The sequence below is a fragment of the Melanotaenia boesemani genome, chromosome 23 (genome assembly GCF_017639745.1).
Source record: "Melanotaenia boesemani isolate fMelBoe1 chromosome 23, fMelBoe1.pri, whole genome shotgun sequence".
NCBI classification, from domain to species: Eukaryota; Metazoa; Chordata; class Actinopteri; order Atheriniformes; family Melanotaeniidae; genus Melanotaenia; species Melanotaenia boesemani.
The window spans coordinates 17,005,917-17,023,345 of NC_055704.1; the positions used below are offsets into that span (position 1 = coordinate 17,005,917).

A 17,429-nucleotide genomic window follows, 5' to 3' on the forward strand; every position below is an offset into this window, starting at 1 on the left:
ATAACTGTGGAAGTTTACTCCATGCCTCCTGATGACAGAAGCCTGTGTGTTTCTAGTTTGCATCTGTCCCTCTCAGCATCAAATCAACATAACACGAACAGCTGACTTTCTGTCCATGTTAACAGAGGAAGTATGTGGTTGTAACGTAGTTCTCTAAACGATTAATTATAAGTACAGACAAGTACAAAGTATATAAGTCAGAAACATTTAATAGAATATATAATCAACTTGTATCTTTATTTTTTATTGGGTGCAAAATGCTTGTACAATCATTTACTTGACAATTAAACATTGTTCAAATTTAAGTAAAGTCTTGATGTTTATTTCAGTAGTCATCATGAAATGGATACTCTGGATGGTCCGACCACCTGTTGTGTTCAAAGAAATGTTAATATTCTACTTATTAGAGAAGAAAAAGATTACAGGGTGTACCTTACTCACATGAGAAGCTCCACAAAACGAATATCCTTGTTCAGCACATCTATTGCCTTCATTTCATCCTCCGACAGAGAGAAGTCAAATATCTACAGATTTAACAGATCAGTCACAAAAAGATTTCTGATTTCAGAGATGTAGTTTAGAAGAGATTGTTAATTTATAGAAATAGAAGTAACCACACTCACATCAAAGTTTTCCTTTATACGAGCAGGGTTGAAGCTCTTTGGGATGACCACCACTCCTCTCTGCAAGTTGAACCTCAGGGACACCTGTGCTGTGGTTTTTTTATACTTTCTGGCAATTGATGACAGTACTTCATCTTCCAACAATGGTGGGCATGTCAGATTAACCCTGTTAAAACGATAGAAATTTTACAATTGCAATAAAGGTTAGGATTTTAAGATATTCTTTTTTATGTGTTGGAGAGTGTTTTGCAGAATCTGCTGAATTTAAATTGAATGCCAATGTTGTGTTTTAAAAAGATGGAAGAAAAGTATGTTTACTATTTAATGAAAAACTAAATGTTCTTCCTCCTGAGCTACAGCTGCCCGATGAAGACCTTCCCTGAAACACATCCTATAGTCTACTTGAAGATATGTATATCATTCAGCATTAAGAGACTATTCAGATGGTCCCTTATTTCATTAAACTGGAGAATCTTGTCAGTATCCATGAATTTTAAATGTAATTTTAAGTTGTATGAATCAGACCACAAAACAGTTCCAGTTTACTCCATCCAAAATGAGTTTGGGTCTAAATAAAGGCAGCAGCACACTCTGCATCTTTTACTTTGCATGATTGTAGTATAAGTTGTGTTTGTGGCTTTCTGACAAGTTTCTGACCCCATATGTTGATTTCCAACACACAATCACATCTTCATACAACCACAGTTTTTCAATGCTTGCTTTCAGCTTCATCCACTGCCATTCAGAGATTTCTTCAGCTTTTCTGACTCAGTTAACATGATAGCCTAAAAAGGACATTTAAGCATTTTTTTTATGTTTTTTTTACTTCAAAATGTTTATTCTTGTATCATTGAGCTTGCCCAAAACATCTTTGTTAGAGTGACATTTTGAATCTCTTCCTATCTTTATTTCTAAAAGACTCAGCCCTTCTTGTATCTTCTTTTCAGTAATTTTACTGACCCATTACCACTTACCTGAATATAAGGCGAGATATTCAACCACGTAGTATATATAATTCTGTTGGCTTTGTCCTGATTTTTTTAATTAATCAGCAATTAGTAATAGAAAAATATCAGACTCTATATCAGCATCTAATTTTTGTACTTTTTCCCATTAAATGGAGGGTTTAACTATAGGGTATCTTTTGCGAATCAGTGCATTCAGTTCATGAACTTGAATTGTGTTTGTGTTACTACATAACACTACCTTATAATAGTTATATAATAACATTTTTATAGAAATAAAAGTTTTTATGCAAATGCTATAGCTAAGAACTTTGTACCCCATATTAATCACACATGAAGTGAAAGTGATTCATACCAGGAAGCATCTCTAGATGTCCCCAGGGGGCTGTAACCAACAATAACAATGCCCTTTTGCTGGCAGTATTCAAGCAACTTTGGTTGGGTGAAGTATGGATGGCATTCAACCTGTGTTCAAAGCAAGAACAATACATTTTATGACTTGACAGACAGATTGAAAGATTCTTTGTAAGTCTTATGTACTATAGTCTGTGTTCATGCACCACGTCAGTCTTTACAAAAGCTTCTCATTTTAATTTATATTCTATTTTTGTCCTCTCATTCTTTCAGTCTTCAATGCATCACACTGATTGTGTTTGTACCTGGTTTGACACAGGTTTGTGCTTCAGCCCAGGTTTATTAAGGATTAGCTCCAGTTGACGTTTGTTGAAGTTGGATACACCAAGAGACTTTACAAGCCCAGCGTCTTTGCAAGCTTCCAATGCCTGTTTAAAACATACAAAGAAGAGAGCTGGAAAACACATCTAAATCCTGAACTTTAAACAAATCATAAAAGTTAATAACTAACTCTATATTGTTAGTCATTAACCTTGACTGCAGGTTTATTAGGAATGATAACTATTGTCTTTTTAACAGATAGTATAGTTTGGAAATTACACACCGTAATTATAAGTATAAATATTCATAATTTCATCAGTATTTGGGTAGTTTTAGTGTTGAGAATAAATAAACGAAAGCATTTAACTTTTTTTTTTTACATCTTTTCCAGCAAGACTCACCTCCCAAGTGGCACAGAGGTCTGTCTCATGATAAATGTACTTTCCATTCTCATCTCGTGGATAGAATGTATCTCCTGGCTTTAGAAAATCACAGTGACATTTAGTGAGGTGAAATAACTTGATAATAATCTTAATTTAAATATGGTAACACATGTAGAAGCCATGTTTATTCATTTTCTTTTTTTTTTATTAAAGGTCCAACACATATAGAAAACTGCTTGAACCTGGAAAGCTGTTGGCATTTCTACAATATAGAGATCCACATAGTCCAGCTGTAATGTCGCCAGTGTTTTCTCCAAAGCTGGGCGTACTAACTCAGGAGGGTGGAATGTGTTCCACAACTGCAAAATCAGTGAAGACAAACAGGTATTAGATGTTGCAAAACTGTGGCATTAGGTTATCTATGTGGCCATGACTTTTTTTTTCTGGAAGAAAGTTCAATACCCTACCGGGCACATTTCAAACACAAGCACACAGACTTTGCCAACCTTTCCACAGTAGAAGATATCCTCTCTCTTTACGGTTCCATCTGCTATTTTTTCCCTTATTGCTTGTCCCACCTCATGTTCATTGAAATAGACCAATGCTCCATCAATATGTCTGTACCCAATTTCAATGGCCAGCTTGACAGCTTCATATGAAGTACCCTTGGGGGTCTGACAACAAACAACTTCTATAAGTTAAATATCTTTGAGTCACAGTAGAATATTTTCATAATAGAATTAAATCATGGGTTAAATTCTGTCAGATTAAATAACCTGTCTTACCATGCGTGGATTCCCATAAGTTCCCAGTCCTATCAAAGGTATGCTGTTTCCATCGCTCAGAGGAATTGAGTGACTTTTGGCTGACAGTTCCATGTTCACCAGAGTGTCTGCTGCACCTTTTGTCTTTGATTAAAGCTCCCACACTATGCCATTCAACACAGTTTGAAACAGCCCTCATGTTTCTGCTCTTTGACCACAAACATGACTCCTCCCAGACAGAAAGAGCAGCCTCCTGCACAAACTCACAGGAAGATAAAACTACATTATCTGACACAAAATATGCTGATATGCTTTGTTTTGTATGCATGTGAATCAGTATTGATACAAAGTTGCTCATTACAATGTGCACCTTGGCCCTAACCGGCCACTGTAGTTGTCTAAAAACCGCAGTGCTGTGTGGGTAATATGCGGTTTGTGTTTTGAGAAAAGAGACTACAGTAGCTAGCTATTCCCCTATCGGCGTATGATTTTAAAATACTATGCCGACAGCCTAATTTCAGTGTACATACGACTTTGCACTTTTGTAATTTGCCAGATTGAACAAGAATCGCCATAAACCAGAGAACGAGGTCTTACCTGCTTTTAGCATTGGTGCAATTAAAAAAAAGGCTACATAGCTAATTTAGCTTTCAAAACGGAAAGATATACACCCAAGTTAAAATATCTATTCTCTTTCTGATTTAATATATCAAAGTGTAAGATTAACTATTCAGTGTCTGTAATGCACAATATTAGTATTTTTTTCCCAGAAGTCATAAATGAAATAAGATATCCTTTGTTGGCAAGCGCAACGCTATTTGAATTGATTGATTGATTGACTGACGAGACGGGGAAGCAGTAAGGGGGGGAAATGGATGAAAGTGCCGAAAATGTTGATACCGACGACGTTGTCATTATTGTGGAAAACGAGGCTGAAAGTTTGCCAGCAGGAGAAGAGAGGCTAAAACCACAAGGGACCTTCGGACTAATGGACACATGCCCCATCTGCAAGTTGAGTTTCCACAACAGAGAGCCCAAACTGCTGCCGTGTCTCCACTCCTTCTGCAAGAAATGTCTGCCTGCCCCCTCCAGGAGTGCTGATCCAAGGCGCCCTCCAGGTGACAACAACAAACCAAGTAAGAAAACCTTTACCCATTCAAAGTCCTGCAGGTCACAGATTAAATGTTTTTGACTAAAGTAGGCCTGGGCAGATTAAACTCAGATGTTTACGTTTCTACATAGCTTATTAATTAATGTAATATTTCATGTGGTTACCCTTATTTGTTGCCAAAAGCTATTACACTACACGTTTTTATTTATTTATTATTTTTAGTAAACTCAATATCATAAAATTAGACAAGCACTTTCTTTTTTCTCTGCTGGAAGAGTTCATCTGGGAAAGTTATTCTAAGTATCACCAGAGTCATTGATACAGTTATAAACTTTTGATTTACTCTTTAGTCGTCTTTAGATGTATTAGGAGGCTCATGCCAAACACTCCCAACATTTAAGACTATCCCATTCAACCAATTTCAGAGTATATAATTTACTTTCTTTGCTGGAACCACCTGTAATTTACATGCGTTGAGAGACAGATTTTATTGTAATCCTTAAGTAGTCTTAAACAATACATTCTTTAAAGGTTTTTCATTGTGTTTATTTCAACATTAGCTATCACTCATATAATTTTGTTTCCTATAAACTTCAGTTTCAACACAATTTAACTTCAGTTCTTTGTCAAAATTGACAAACACTTATAAACAGCATTAATTTGTCTTTATTTTCTATAAGAGATATCTTATTAACACCAAACATTCCTTTATAATAATCTGTCCTCTTGAGAATTAAAGTCCCCAGTAATCTCTAGTTATGTCATTACGCAAATGTTGGAGAAGCATCTCACCCAGCTTTGTGTGTTTATGTGATAAATATTTGATGCCTTCTGTAACATATCTGTTCTGTTGCTGTAGTTGGTGCAATCCAATGCCCAGTATGCAGACAGGAATGCTGGGAGATGGATGTCTTGGACAATTTCTTTGTGAAGGACTCTGCCGAGGTTCCCAGCAGCACCGTCGAGAAAACCAGCCAGGTTGGTGATAATCGGTGCTCCGTCTGCAGCTCTTTTCAGAAAAGTTTTGGTTTTCTGACTCCGGTGTCCCCCCCCCAATAGGTCTGTATGAGCTGTGATGACAACACAGAGGCAACAGGTTACTGTGTGGAGTGTGTGGAATTTCTGTGTGTGACGTGCATTGAGGCACACCAGAGGGTAAAGTTCACCAGAGACCACACCATACGTCAGAAGGAGGAGATGTCTCCAGGTAGTGAGAGTGCTTTAAGTCCATAAAAAAAATCTGAGCATGAACTGATTTTTTATTTCTCTGTTTTCAAACTTTGCTTCCAGAAGCGTTAGGCCTATCCACACAGAGACCTGTCTTTTGTGACATCCACAAACAGGAGCCGCTGAAGCTTTTTTGTGAGACGTGCGATCGGCTCACCTGTCGAGACTGTCAACTCCTCAAGCACAAAGATCACAAGTACGAAGAAGTTTAGGACTACTTGGTTTATGTTTAAGCTTGTCATGGTGTTGATGATTTAGCAAGCTATTTTCAGGCAAAAGATTGCTCTGTAAAATTATGTTCGACTTAAAAAGCTGTAGAGATTTTTTGGGGTTTGAAGCATTTGTGTCAACAGCAGTTTAGTCTTTTGAGAAAGATAATGATATGATTTCTGTCACAAAACAGGACAGAAAGATCTAAAAAGTACATGAACATTTGTCTTAAGCTCATGATGCCTTTCTTTTTTTAAGCTACCAGTTTTTGGAGGATGCATACAGAAACCATAAGCAGTACTTGGAGACCATGACGCTGCAGTTGCAGGACAAAAGAAAGGCCATTGGGGATGTATCAAGCTGTATCACTACAGGGTAATATTCTTTTCTCTTGCTGGAGGCGGACTTTCTGTTTTTGTGAATTTTTCATATAGTCTGCAACAAATTAATCATTAGTCAGGTCACATGGTAATGTTCCACTACAAATGCATGGATCATTTTCATATTTAAACCAAATTCAGATGAATATTAAGCATAACATGAACCCCATGTTCTGATTTTGCCAGACTGCAGCAAGTTGAGGAAAATCGGAAGGCTGTAACAAATGAAATAAAGAAGTCCATCTGTAACTTGATTATGGAGATCAATAAGAAGGGAAAGATCCTGGTCAACCACCTTGAGGTGAGTAAAAATGCGTTGAAATGCAGCTGTGACTCACAGGATCCCTCTTTTAATATTTGGTGAACTCATAATCTTCCAGGCTTTGACTAAAGACCACGAGCTGAGCTTAAAAAAGCAGCAGGATGACGTCAACTCTCTGACCAGACATCTGGACCATGTCATCAGCTTCACTAAATGGGCCACGGCCAGCCACAGTGGAACAGCTCTGCTGTACTGCAAGAAACTGGTGTGTGACTTCAATGTCAAGCATCCAACTAAATGTCTTTATTGTGCAAAGTACATGACAGCTGGTGCATACAGTATATCTCTACAATTCTTTTATGAGCTCATTGACTTTAATGTTTGAATTTCTTTGTGTCTTTTAGATCCTTTACCAGATCCATTACCTGATGAGAGCAAGCTGTAATCCCTCCATCATTCCTCAGAGCACTGTTCGTTTCCAGTCTCGCTCTGGTTTCTGGGTCACAAATGTAGATCTCGGTAAGAAAGTAAAATATATTTATTGTATCAGTACCAGTAATTTTGGTCACTCTTTGTTTGAAGTCTCTTTTTGTTCTGTGGTCTACATTCAGCAACATTCCTCCCTATGTCATATAAGCATTGCCTTCTGTCAGTTTCATCATTAACTTATATCTGATGACAAGAATTTTCTGGGATAATACTCATAAAGATATGACATTATCACAAGAGTGAAGTTTAAAGGCAGTATCTCAAAGTAGAAAAAGTTAGGAAACTGGAAGTAGATAAATCCCCTGTAAGACTTCACATGAGATGTACTTTTTGGTAACACCATATCATACTTTTATCTTCTTGTCATATGTCAGTGTGCTCTTTGTGTCAGTATTAATCTAGTCCGGCCTAAAACACAGTTGTCTTAGTGTTATTGTTTTTGGTTGTATGATGCCCTCATTTTCTTGATTTTTTTGTGTGTGTGAAGATTTTGTAATGCAAACAGCAAAAAAAAGGGATTCTTAAGTTTTGTATGACTCTGAAAACATATTATCTTAATAAATTAAATTACCCAACAGTATTTATGGTGCCTTTGTAGCTTCTGGTTTCAATACTGGGGTCAGAGCTTTGATAGTCCAAACAGAAAGAACTGGCTTGCGTTCAGATTGTCCACTTCAGCCTTAAATGCAGGTCTTGGTCAAATTATTTGTAAGATTTATACAGACATCATATTTGAATCCTAACTTATTCTTTCTGAATAGTAAACAGTAAAAATAAATAAATAGATAAAACACAAACACCAAGCTCTTTAAAAATTGAAATAGTTATTATTGTTATTATCATTATTATTATTGTGTTGTATCTGCTTGTGTCAGTTTATTTGATGAAGTTAAAAAAAGATTACAACTGCACAGTTTACTGATGGCAGTATTTTTGTCAGTGTTATACAGAGGGATGTCAAATAAAACGTCATGAACCAGAAGCAGCACATTGTGCTGTCCATTACTTACAGTTTGGCATGTGTCATATAGCTGTGAAGAAACAGTGCATAAACACTGCTTTCAAGTAGGGTCCGACAGAAAAAAAGAAGAAAGTATCATAGGTCCTACAGTGTTATCTTTCACTGTTATAATTGTGAAAAACTCAAGTTTCTTCCTTGAGTGACCTTTTGCCAACACTAGGAACAAAACTCTCCCTTCTAACGTGAACCTGAGCCAAAGTACCTCTGAAGCTGTTATAGGGACTTTTCACCACTTGTTTACTTCTTGCAGGTTCTCTAATAGTAGAAAGAGGTCCAGGGAGGCCGACAGTTGTCAACCCTCAGGCAGGTCCCAGAGCAGAGGCCCCCACTGGAGGTCTCTCCATGCCAGCGCAGCAGCGACAGAACACTCTGGCTCAGCTCCAGATGCAGGTAGAAAGAAAAGCTTGGTTTTGATAGCCGGGAAAACCTTTCACACACTGTTTTAATGTATTTTAGTTGATCATCCTCATCATCCTCAACATCAATTTATTTATAAAGTGCTTTAACACCAGCCACAGCTGAACAAAGCGCTGCACATCTGAGTCAGGTAAAGTAAAAGCATAAAAATCCATAAAAGTCAACAACATAAAAAAAAATCAAATTAAGTATAAAAAAAGTAGTAAATACATATATAGAATGAATAAATAAAAAAATAAAAAGGTATGTTAATTTGTTGAACTACTTCTCTGTCCAAGGTTGACAAACTGTCCCATCAGCCTCACAGGCAGCCCTCTCCTAACTACTGGTCCTGGTACCAAAATGTCAGGCCTCCAGGACCTCCTGGCCCACCACCCCCAACCAGGCCTATCCATGGCGAGTCTTCCCCATCCCAAGGCCCCGTTGGTTTAACACAGTTTGGGCGGAGGTACGGGACCACCCACCCTGACCCAAGAAGTCCCACATCCTCCATGCTTAACAGCACAGCCTTCCCACATGCACAGGTGAGTTAGTGGATGTGACAGCATCACTGTGGAGTATGTCCCACCTGTTGCTCCACACAGAGTTTTACTAGATGGTGTTTATCTACTCCCAGCTGTGATAAAGATGTTAAATTCCCAGCAGTGACGTTGTTGTCAGCGCACTCTACTTTTTTACCCCCATGTTTTAAAAAATGCTTTTGATAAAAAATTGATTATCTTTTGCTTGGGGTGGATCAGGTTCCTTATCTGTCAGAATAAAATGCACCATTTCAGCTTCTTTCTAAGAATCAGGGCAGAAATTGTGAATAGTTACTAAATTAGATACCTCAGTGCTTCTAATAAGCACTTTCTGTTTCTTAATAAGCAAAACAGTGGAACAAACTAACTCATAGTTGATGCTAAACTGTTTTTTTTACCTAAAAGTATATTTTAACTTAATTTTTCTCTACATCTAGTCTCTCAGAGATCTGATCCACAGCTCCAGTTTCCCTCCTAAACCCATCGACGTATCACAGGGAACTTCCCGCTACCCGCAGTCTCTAAACGCTGGAATAGATGCACAGACATCACTGCACCAGGTAGGATCTGCATGAACATGACTCCAAAAGATTAAAGCACTTAATTTGTGTGATGAATTAATTTTTGCTTCTTTTATTTTTATCTTCAGAGATGCCTACCAGAGTCCCCCCTCCTAAAGAGAAGTGAAGCTGGTGGATCCGTCCCCTCCATCACGATCTCTATCCACAAACCCGGCATGGCTTCAAGTCTAGCCTCTGCAACTGCAGATAAAACCAGCGCTCTTGGTCACATGGCAGGTTTGTGCTTTGATAGATCCTTTCCTAAAGGAAAATCAGTATTGAAAAGGAACTTTTTATCTGACTTTCAATTTTGCTTTCAGCTCAAAGGCGGCAAACCTCCCCAATGGCAAAGCCGTCCTCCTCAGACAGAAGTACAGGGTGAGAAATGTTTGTCTTTCTTCTCATCGTCTGGTCTTTCTGGTTGACTGTTGTTGCTGCTGCGATATGATGGACATAAAGACATTTCCAACTCTCAGCTGTTTTCATTGCTTCACTTATTTTGGCAAAATCCCAATCATGTTCTCTCTGTGGTAATCTTTTTGTTGAAGGATGACTTCTTGGAAGCAGACTACTGAGCCTCCATCAGCCCCTGCTGTTAAGCGACGAAGGAGGTCATCCCCCGGCCCCATCATCGTCATCAAGGATGAACCGGAGGATGAAGACGAAGTCCATTTTGTATGAGGAAAAACTTTAATTGCATAAATCCAGAGCACTATAGAAATGTTTTGATTGGTGTGATTTTCATTCCGTATGCAGCAAGAAACATTTCAACATTATTTTCTTCCTTATAGAATCCCTTAAAAACTAATGTCGTTTTCCTGTTGTTTGTGTTTTATTTCATTGCATCTAACTGCATAAATCCTGTTTTTATTTATTTATGTTTTGCACACAGGTGCAGTCCAATGTCGGGTCAAGCCTGCCAGACAGCAGCACCAGTGCTCAGTCAAAGCCCCGGCAGCAACAGAAGGTGCCTACGACAGCCCCAGTCCCCACATCAGCCTCTGCAGGCCTTCATCCTCAACCCCCATCGCAGCCAGAGTCTGAAAAGAGAGTGGCGCCAGAAGAAGACCCTAATGAGGACTGGTGCGCCGTCTGTCAGAACGGGGGAGAGCTGCTCTGCTGTGACAAGTGTCCCAAAGTCTTCCATCTGGCTTGCCACATTCCCACACTGAATGAGTCCCCCAGGTAAGAGAAGGATCACCTCTCAATACTGTGCACAGATGTTAGACATGAACGATCAGTTAGTAAGAAATTAGCATGATTTGTTAATCTAGATAACACTCTGTGTGTCCAGGGGCGATGTTTGTAAAGCCAATTGTCTACATTTCACTTTTGAATTTACTTGTCATGAGCTTAAGTGTTCTTTAAAAACAAAAAATAAATGTTATTTTTATACATGAGCTTCTTCTTTGGGTCACAGCTTTTTTTTTTATTATTATTTCTTTTACTTAAAAGCCAACATCCTCATCTTGTCTATTGTCTTGGCTATTTTAATTTATTTTATTTTATTTTTAAAATGTAAATCATCAGATTGTAGCTATAATGTTTGTCCCCATCAAGAATCACCTGATGTGGTTTCCAAACAATGGGTGACCTAAGGAGTCGACATCACATACACAGAGTAGGTGGAGTCTGCGAAGCATTTGAATCGTATATCAGCTGGCAGATAAGGCTGGATACCCCGCTCAGATCCAGCAGAGCAATCGGCATATATGGCCACTATGATGGTATGGTGGATGTCAACCATTCAAAGTAGTCTAAAATGTGTTAATAAATTCACTGATTCTTCTGAGTACATTTCATTCTAAGTTTTACATAAACCAGAAAAAGTTGCTAGTCTCTTTTTTATTTATTTTTTCTTTCTATGTGGCAGATTTATGTTAATACTAATGACAAAATTTGTATACTCTGACAAATCATGGTGGTTTGAAAGTGATTCTTCTTCACGCCAATAAAGATAAAACTCCTCCCTTGCTGCTCATCATCACTTCTGCCTCTTCAAATTGCTAATTACATCAAATTCTGTGTATCAGTACAGGGTTGTTTACACACTAACAATGTTATCTTTTCTTGTTTTGTTAATCTTACGTCTCTCCTCAGTGGTGAGTGGTTCTGTTCCTTCTGCCGAGACCTGATCTCCCCAGAGATGGACTACGACCGTGACAGAAAGGACAGCCCAGTCTCAGAAACATTCCCACCTGTTGATAGAAGGGTATTCTCACACAGCAAACAATGTTCCGTAGAAGATATGCCCAATTTGAGAAATAAAGATTTAATTAGTTTAAGCATGTCCCTTTGCATTTCTCATCTCATTCTTTTTGCAATCTAGAGATGTGAGAGACTTCTACTGCGTCTGTTCTGTAATGACTTCAGCACTGACTTCCAGCAGCCTGCATCCCCGTCGGTAATGCACTCCAGTCAATAATAGATCTAACTCTAAGATATGAGCTGTTTTACTGTATTATTGTGGATGTTTTTTTTTAGAACTTAGATTTTTATTAATTCTTAACAGAGTAGATCATAGTCATACATCAGCAATAACAGAAAACATGACAGTGCATAGCGTTTAGACAAAAATTATACAAGAAAAATGTTCAGGCATCTCAGCAAAACATTTAGCGATTCCATGTGGCTACAGCATCCCCATACAGTCTTGATAGAAAGATCCACCTTGAGTGGCACATATGAGTCCCAAAATCCTAAACTTTCAACTTGTCAGGCCTTTGCATGATTAAGGCTTCTGCAGGACCCCAGCGTAGATTAAAAGTGGATTTCTGAAGTCTTAGTAAATAAGTTATCTTTTCCATCTGGTACAATTCCCTTATTTTTTCAACCCAAGTGTTATAGGAGGGTGGCTCCAATTGCATCCATCTAATTGTGATGCATTTTAGAGCTGCTGTGAAGAGAATATTTAGAAGATATGATTTGGCCTGTCCCTGTACACTAGCTGGTATAACACCGAGTAGTGCAGCTGTTACATCCTTTGGTATGGTCACCTGGAAGATCTGGTTTATAGCCTCATACACATCCTCCCAAAACCGTTGTATTTTAGGACATGACCAAAAAACATGTGTTTGATTGGGCACCGCTGGGCCGCAGTGTCTCCAACACAAACTTGGTACTCTTGGGTCCATCTTTGCGACAACATCTGGGGTCCTGAAATATCTACTAATGATTTTCCATTTAAATTCACGCCACGTATGAGAGTTTGTAACCCGATGTGCCCCAATCCACACTCCCTCCCACGTTTCATCAGAAATAATTTTGGCCGTCTCTGCCTCCCATCTTTGTTTTGTCCGAACGGGCGTAGTAAGATTCATTGATATAAACTCCTTATATAACTTTGCAATCAATCTCTTATACCCTTCACCCTTTTGGAATTGAATTAGGGTATTCTCAATTGGTGCGGGGTTTAATACTTTTTCCCAGTCCTTATGTTTAGTCAAAAAAGAGCGCAACTGCAAATATCTAAAGAAATCACATTTCTGAAGATTAAAGTGCTCTCGTAACTCTTCAAATGACATCAGATGATTCCGGTCAATTATCTGATGTAAAAACATAAGCCCCAGTTCAGCCCATTTTGAAAAACCTTTGTCTAATGAATTGGGAGTGAAGGATTTAATATGTCCAATACTTGCTAATGTTGACAAACCTCTTGGCAACTTAAATGACACTCGTACCTTATTCCAAATATTAAGTGTAGTTCTAGTCCACATTGGCAGCTCCTTTACTGGAATATCTAAAAATGGCAAAACCATTAGTGGTTCAGAGCACATCGCTTGTTCAACGCTCAGCCATCTTGTGTGGGAGTCTCCTTGGATCCAAGAAATTAAAGGCTTTAGCTGTGCTGCCCAGAAATAGTATTTTATGACAGGAAGATTGAGACCCCCTTCTGCCTTGCTTCTCTGTAATGTCTTATATTTTATACGAGGGCGTTTACTCTGCCATATGAATTTCGATACCATTTTATCCAATTCAGTGAAGGTAGATTTTGGTATTCCAACTGGCAGCATCTGAAACAGATACAATAATCTTGGTAAAATATTCATGCGAATAGTTTCAATGCGGCCAATGAAGGAGAGGGGCAGTGCCGTCCACCTCTCAAGGTCCTTCTTAACCGAATCCAGCATTTTACTGTAATTGGCGTGAAATAGATCATTTAGTGTAAGAGGGATATTGATGCCTAGATATTTAATGCCCTCTCTAGACCACCTAAAACCACTTTGTTGTTTTACATCCAGTGGGATATTGTTATTTACATCCATTGCTTCTGTCTTATCAACATTTATTTTATAGCCAGAAAAAAACCCATAAACAGAGATAATTCCCTTCAAGTGTGACATTGATGATGTGGGATTGGTCAAATACAGTATAACATCATCTGCATATAATGATATTTTATGTTCCTCCGTACCAGTTAAGATCCCTTTAACTCCGTCATTGTCCCTGATGAGTTGGGCCAATGGCTCAATGCTAATTGCAAACAAAAGGGGTGACAAGGGGCACCCCTGCCTACATCCACGCTCCAGCTTAAACCTTGCTGAACTAAAGCCATTGACTCTAACGGTCGCTTGTGGGGATGAATATAGTGTATGTATCCAATCTACAAATTTCGGCCCAAATTGTGGATGTTTTATTGAGGAAGGAATTGGATAGAAAGTTAGAAAGGGAAATTATATCTACTCATATTGATCTCATTTTTAGTAATAATTAGCCCATTGCTCTCTAGTCAAAACCAACTAGATGGGTAAAATGCAGAGCCTATTTTCTCAATTGGATGAATAGTAAACATAATTATTATTATTATCATTGAAAATTACAATAAGCTGTAACTATTTTACTATAAAAGTTTGAGAAAGCCTGCTCAACTAATAGATCATTTGTATCTGTTGCTTTTTCTGTTTTGTAGGAAACTCGAAGGTACAAAGAACTAATAAAGACCCCGATGGATTTGTCAGTAGTGAAAAAGAAGCTGGAGTCAAAGGACGGTGAATGTTACATCGATCCTGAGGGGCTTGTTGCAGATGTCAGACTCATATTTTTCAACTGTGCAAAGTACTACAAGGTAGTTGTCAATAATTCTTTTCCTTTTTGGAAAAATGACAGATGCTCTGCTGAAAAGTAATTAAATTTCTCATTTTCTCAGGCAACCTCAGAAATTGGGAGTGCAGGCTTGTACCTGGAGGACTATTTTGAGGAGCAACTGAAGCTCATTTACCCAGATAGGATCTTTCCCGGAGGGAGGGAGGAACAGATGATCCCACCTTTAGAGGATGAGATTGATGAAGAAGATGAGCAGATGACGGTTGAAACTGCAGCTCCTGATGAAGTTAATAAGCCACAAAGTCCTTCAGAAAAAGGGATCCTTCCAGTGGAGGACTTAGCTCCTCTGGAAGAAGCGGCGACCCAAGCAGAGAGCGAGAAATCTGAAACAGAAAAGAGTGAAAAGGAGACAGGTGAAGTTGTGGCAGCCATTGAGGAAAATAGCCCTGCAGAGGAGCTAAAGCAAAATGAGACTGCTCCTGCCACACAGGTGGAAACCAGCACATCTGCTGATGTTGAAACTAAAGATGGAGTAGCTCCCAGCTCCCCAAAAGTAGAGAACCCTCCGCTCTCTACAGACGAGAACATGGACCCTCCTCTGACTAAGGAGAAACCGACTCCTGCAGATGTGGCTGTATGGGAAGAAGGATAGAGGGATTACAGCTGAGTGGAGAAGCAACAGATGGAGTATCTCAGTCTTCCACAGAAGTGTCCCCAGTGGGGATCAACATTTGCTGCAATCACATCATTTTTGTATCATGCTAGTTGTAATGGGACGAAGTGAAATTGCTGCACTGAAGAGACTCAGTGGTTATGCTGTTAATGCACATTTAAAAGAGTAAATAGACTCTTTCTGAACTATGTTTTTTTTATTTTTGTTTAGTGAAAAGCGCACAAAACATGTTCTGTGTTGAGGATGTTTAAGTTGACAGTCACCTTGCTTATCACTTGTACATAATACTGTAAATTGAAATCACAGATTCTGTGATCTGATTAAGGAAAACAAACTTTGGATCAAAAATGCATGCAAAATGCTTACATATGAATTATAAGGCCTCTCTTTTGTGATATAAGTTCTAAATCTTAGCAATTTTGTTCAGAGACTAATTCTGTTAGAATTCAGTAGTATTTCTTTTTCTTTTATTAACGATGGTATTAATAGTCAACATATATGGCTGAGAAGTACTGTATATTTTGTACAAATAGGAAGTGCCATGTATATTGGTGCAACATTGACTTCAGTAATATCTTAAGAAAGTGATGTTTGAGAATTGTGCTACTTGGTTATTTGCCTCTCATCCTGGTTGCCAGTTGAAAGCCACTTATCTCCCAAATCCCTCAAAAAAGTTGTTACGGAGAAGCCTTGTTTTAGTCAAAAGAGCAATTGTTCCTTTTATTAACTTGACTGTTATCAATCCCAGATAATTCAGACAGGAAAATCATTTTCTGAATAATCATCATTTCTCATCATCATCTGTTTTCCTATTTGTGACCTTGCTTACTGTAACATGATAAGATGTTGCTAAAAATTAAACACACAGAAACTTGCATCAATTAATATGTAAACACGGCTATTTATATTTTGTTAAGTGAAGATACACAAGAGCTCAAAGTTAACACTAGAAACATTGCTGAGCACAGTAAACAAAATTTACAATATTTGTAATAAACAGGATTACATGTTCTATCTGTGTTGTGATTTTTACTGCAATATTTATTTGAATAATTTTTATTTAAGTTTTTGAAACAATTTTGTCCAATAGTATATTGTTTGTTTTTCTTTTTTTGGGGGGTGGGGGTATATATAACATGGGAAAAAGAATTTAATTTGGTTATTGCTGAATTACATATATCTTAATGCTTGACTTTGCTGGAAGAACAAAAGAGACGAGGAGAAAGGGAAAAAGAATACAAATTATTTAAAACGTCAGGGGCAACTGTACTATTAAAACCAAAACAGAAAAACTGAGAAAACAAAGCAGAGAATCATCAGGAGCACCTCTAAGAAGACAAACTGAGAAAACCATAAGTACATGAAAATAACTAGCTATTTGTGATTAAACATCTTGGACTACACAGTGACTGTAAAAGGATAGGGAAGAACGGGGTTGGTTGTCACAGTGGCTACAACTCGACCACTAGAGAAAACTGCTGAAAGGCAGTGGTACTGAAATTTCCTTAATAGTGGTCATAGATTAGCTACATGATTAATTTAGCATTTTGACTCTTGACATTGAGATGAGAGGACATTTTATGTTTTTGTCATTAAAATGTAATTTTTCAGTTTCCTGCATTCTTCTAAGTCTTTTACACACTGGTTTAAAATTTAACACTTATTACCATTTTATAATATAAAGGGGGAGCTACAGTTCAAAATGTCTGTTTTCTTTGCTAGGCTATTGTTTATGCTTGCTAGCTTAACCTCTAGCTAAAAATGCCTGTTGGGGATGGTTGTCACATGTGCAAAAACCCCAGATTTGGCACTTGCATGCATGGTGTGATACATATAGTAATTTCTTCTTGTTTTGTAGATGGAAAATGGGCAGAAAGTTTTTCCAGAAGACTACTTCTGGAAAAACACCCCCGATGTTGTTGTGGGCCACTTTCTGTTCTGTTGTATTGTTATTGTCTGATATATTGTTTTTGATACAGATGTTCTAATTCTGACACTGAAGTACAGAAATTATTCAGCCAGTTCATGGTATAAGTGAAAGAAATACCAGATTTTAGTAGGCCTATGTTCTGTTGTACTTTTTTTTTATACACATTTTTACACTG

At 38.0% G+C, this 17,429-nt stretch overlaps 2 protein-coding genes across 3 annotated transcripts; one reads left to right on the forward strand and one right to left on the reverse strand.

Annotated features, from left to right (window-relative positions):
• Positions 1-193: 193 nt before the first annotated feature.
• On the reverse strand, positions 194-3,587 carry LOC121634934 (aldo-keto reductase family 1 member D1-like). Its single transcript, XM_041977900.1, has 9 exons — positions 3,432-3,587; positions 3,153-3,320; positions 2,889-3,005; positions 2,665-2,742; positions 2,248-2,370; positions 1,944-2,053; positions 624-789; positions 442-524; positions 194-368 (listed from the first exon to the last, which is right to left on the reverse strand). Exons 1-9 carry the CDS (start codon positions 3,522-3,524, stop codon positions 326-328), a joined length of 981 nt encoding a protein of 326 aa, XP_041833834.1. The 5' UTR covers positions 3,525-3,587; the 3' UTR covers positions 194-325.
• Positions 3,588-3,729: 142 nt separating this feature from the next.
• Positions 3,730-16,335, forward strand: trim24 (tripartite motif containing 24). 2 transcript variants are annotated; one of them, XM_041977896.1, is made up of 19 exons: positions 3,730-4,546; positions 5,381-5,499; positions 5,581-5,728; positions 5,812-5,944; positions 6,217-6,333; positions 6,525-6,639; positions 6,719-6,865; positions 7,005-7,119; positions 8,361-8,500; positions 8,806-9,051; positions 9,486-9,608; positions 9,698-9,845; positions 9,929-9,986; positions 10,157-10,283; positions 10,501-10,793; positions 11,709-11,820; positions 11,938-12,012; positions 14,518-14,673; positions 14,755-16,335. In XM_041977896.1, the coding sequence occupies exons 1-19, from the start codon at positions 4,282-4,284 to the stop codon at positions 15,301-15,303; spliced, it is 3,186 nt and encodes a 1,061-aa protein (XP_041833830.1). In that variant the 5' UTR covers positions 3,730-4,281; the 3' UTR covers positions 15,304-16,335. The 2 variants fall into 2 exon arrangements, with proteins under 2 accessions (XP_041833830.1, XP_041833831.1); XM_041977897.1 differs by having other exon boundaries at positions 8,827-9,051.
• The last annotated feature ends 1,094 nt before the right edge of the window (positions 16,336-17,429 follow it).

What these genes read in the sequence shown, in the direction of transcription:
- trim24 (XM_041977896.1), top strand. Translation starts at nt 4,282, where the DNA reads ATGGATGAAAGTGCCGAAAATGTTGATACCGACGACGTTGTCATTATT. An exon ending in GAAGGAGGAGATGTCTCCAG is followed by an intron (nt 5,729 to 5,811) that starts GTAGTGAGAGTG and finishes CTTTGCTTCCAG; the next exon opens with AAGCGTTAGGCCTATCCACA. An exon ending in GGTCACAAATGTAGATCTCG is followed by an intron (nt 7,120 to 8,360) that starts GTAAGAAAGTAA and finishes TACTTCTTGCAG; the next exon opens with GTTCTCTAATAGTAGAAAGA.
- LOC121634934 (XM_041977900.1), bottom strand. Translation starts at nt 3,524, where the DNA reads ATGGAACTGTCAGCCAAAAGTCACTCAATTCCTCTGAGCGATGGAAAC. An exon ending in ACAAACCTGTGTCAAACCAG is followed by an intron (nt 2,054 to 2,247) that starts GTACAAACACAA and finishes CTTTGAACACAG; the next exon opens with GTTGAATGCCATCCATACTT. An exon ending in GTATAAAGGAAAACTTTGAT is followed by an intron (nt 525 to 623) that starts GTGAGTGTGGTT and finishes TTAAATCTGTAG; the next exon opens with ATATTTGACTTCTCTCTGTC.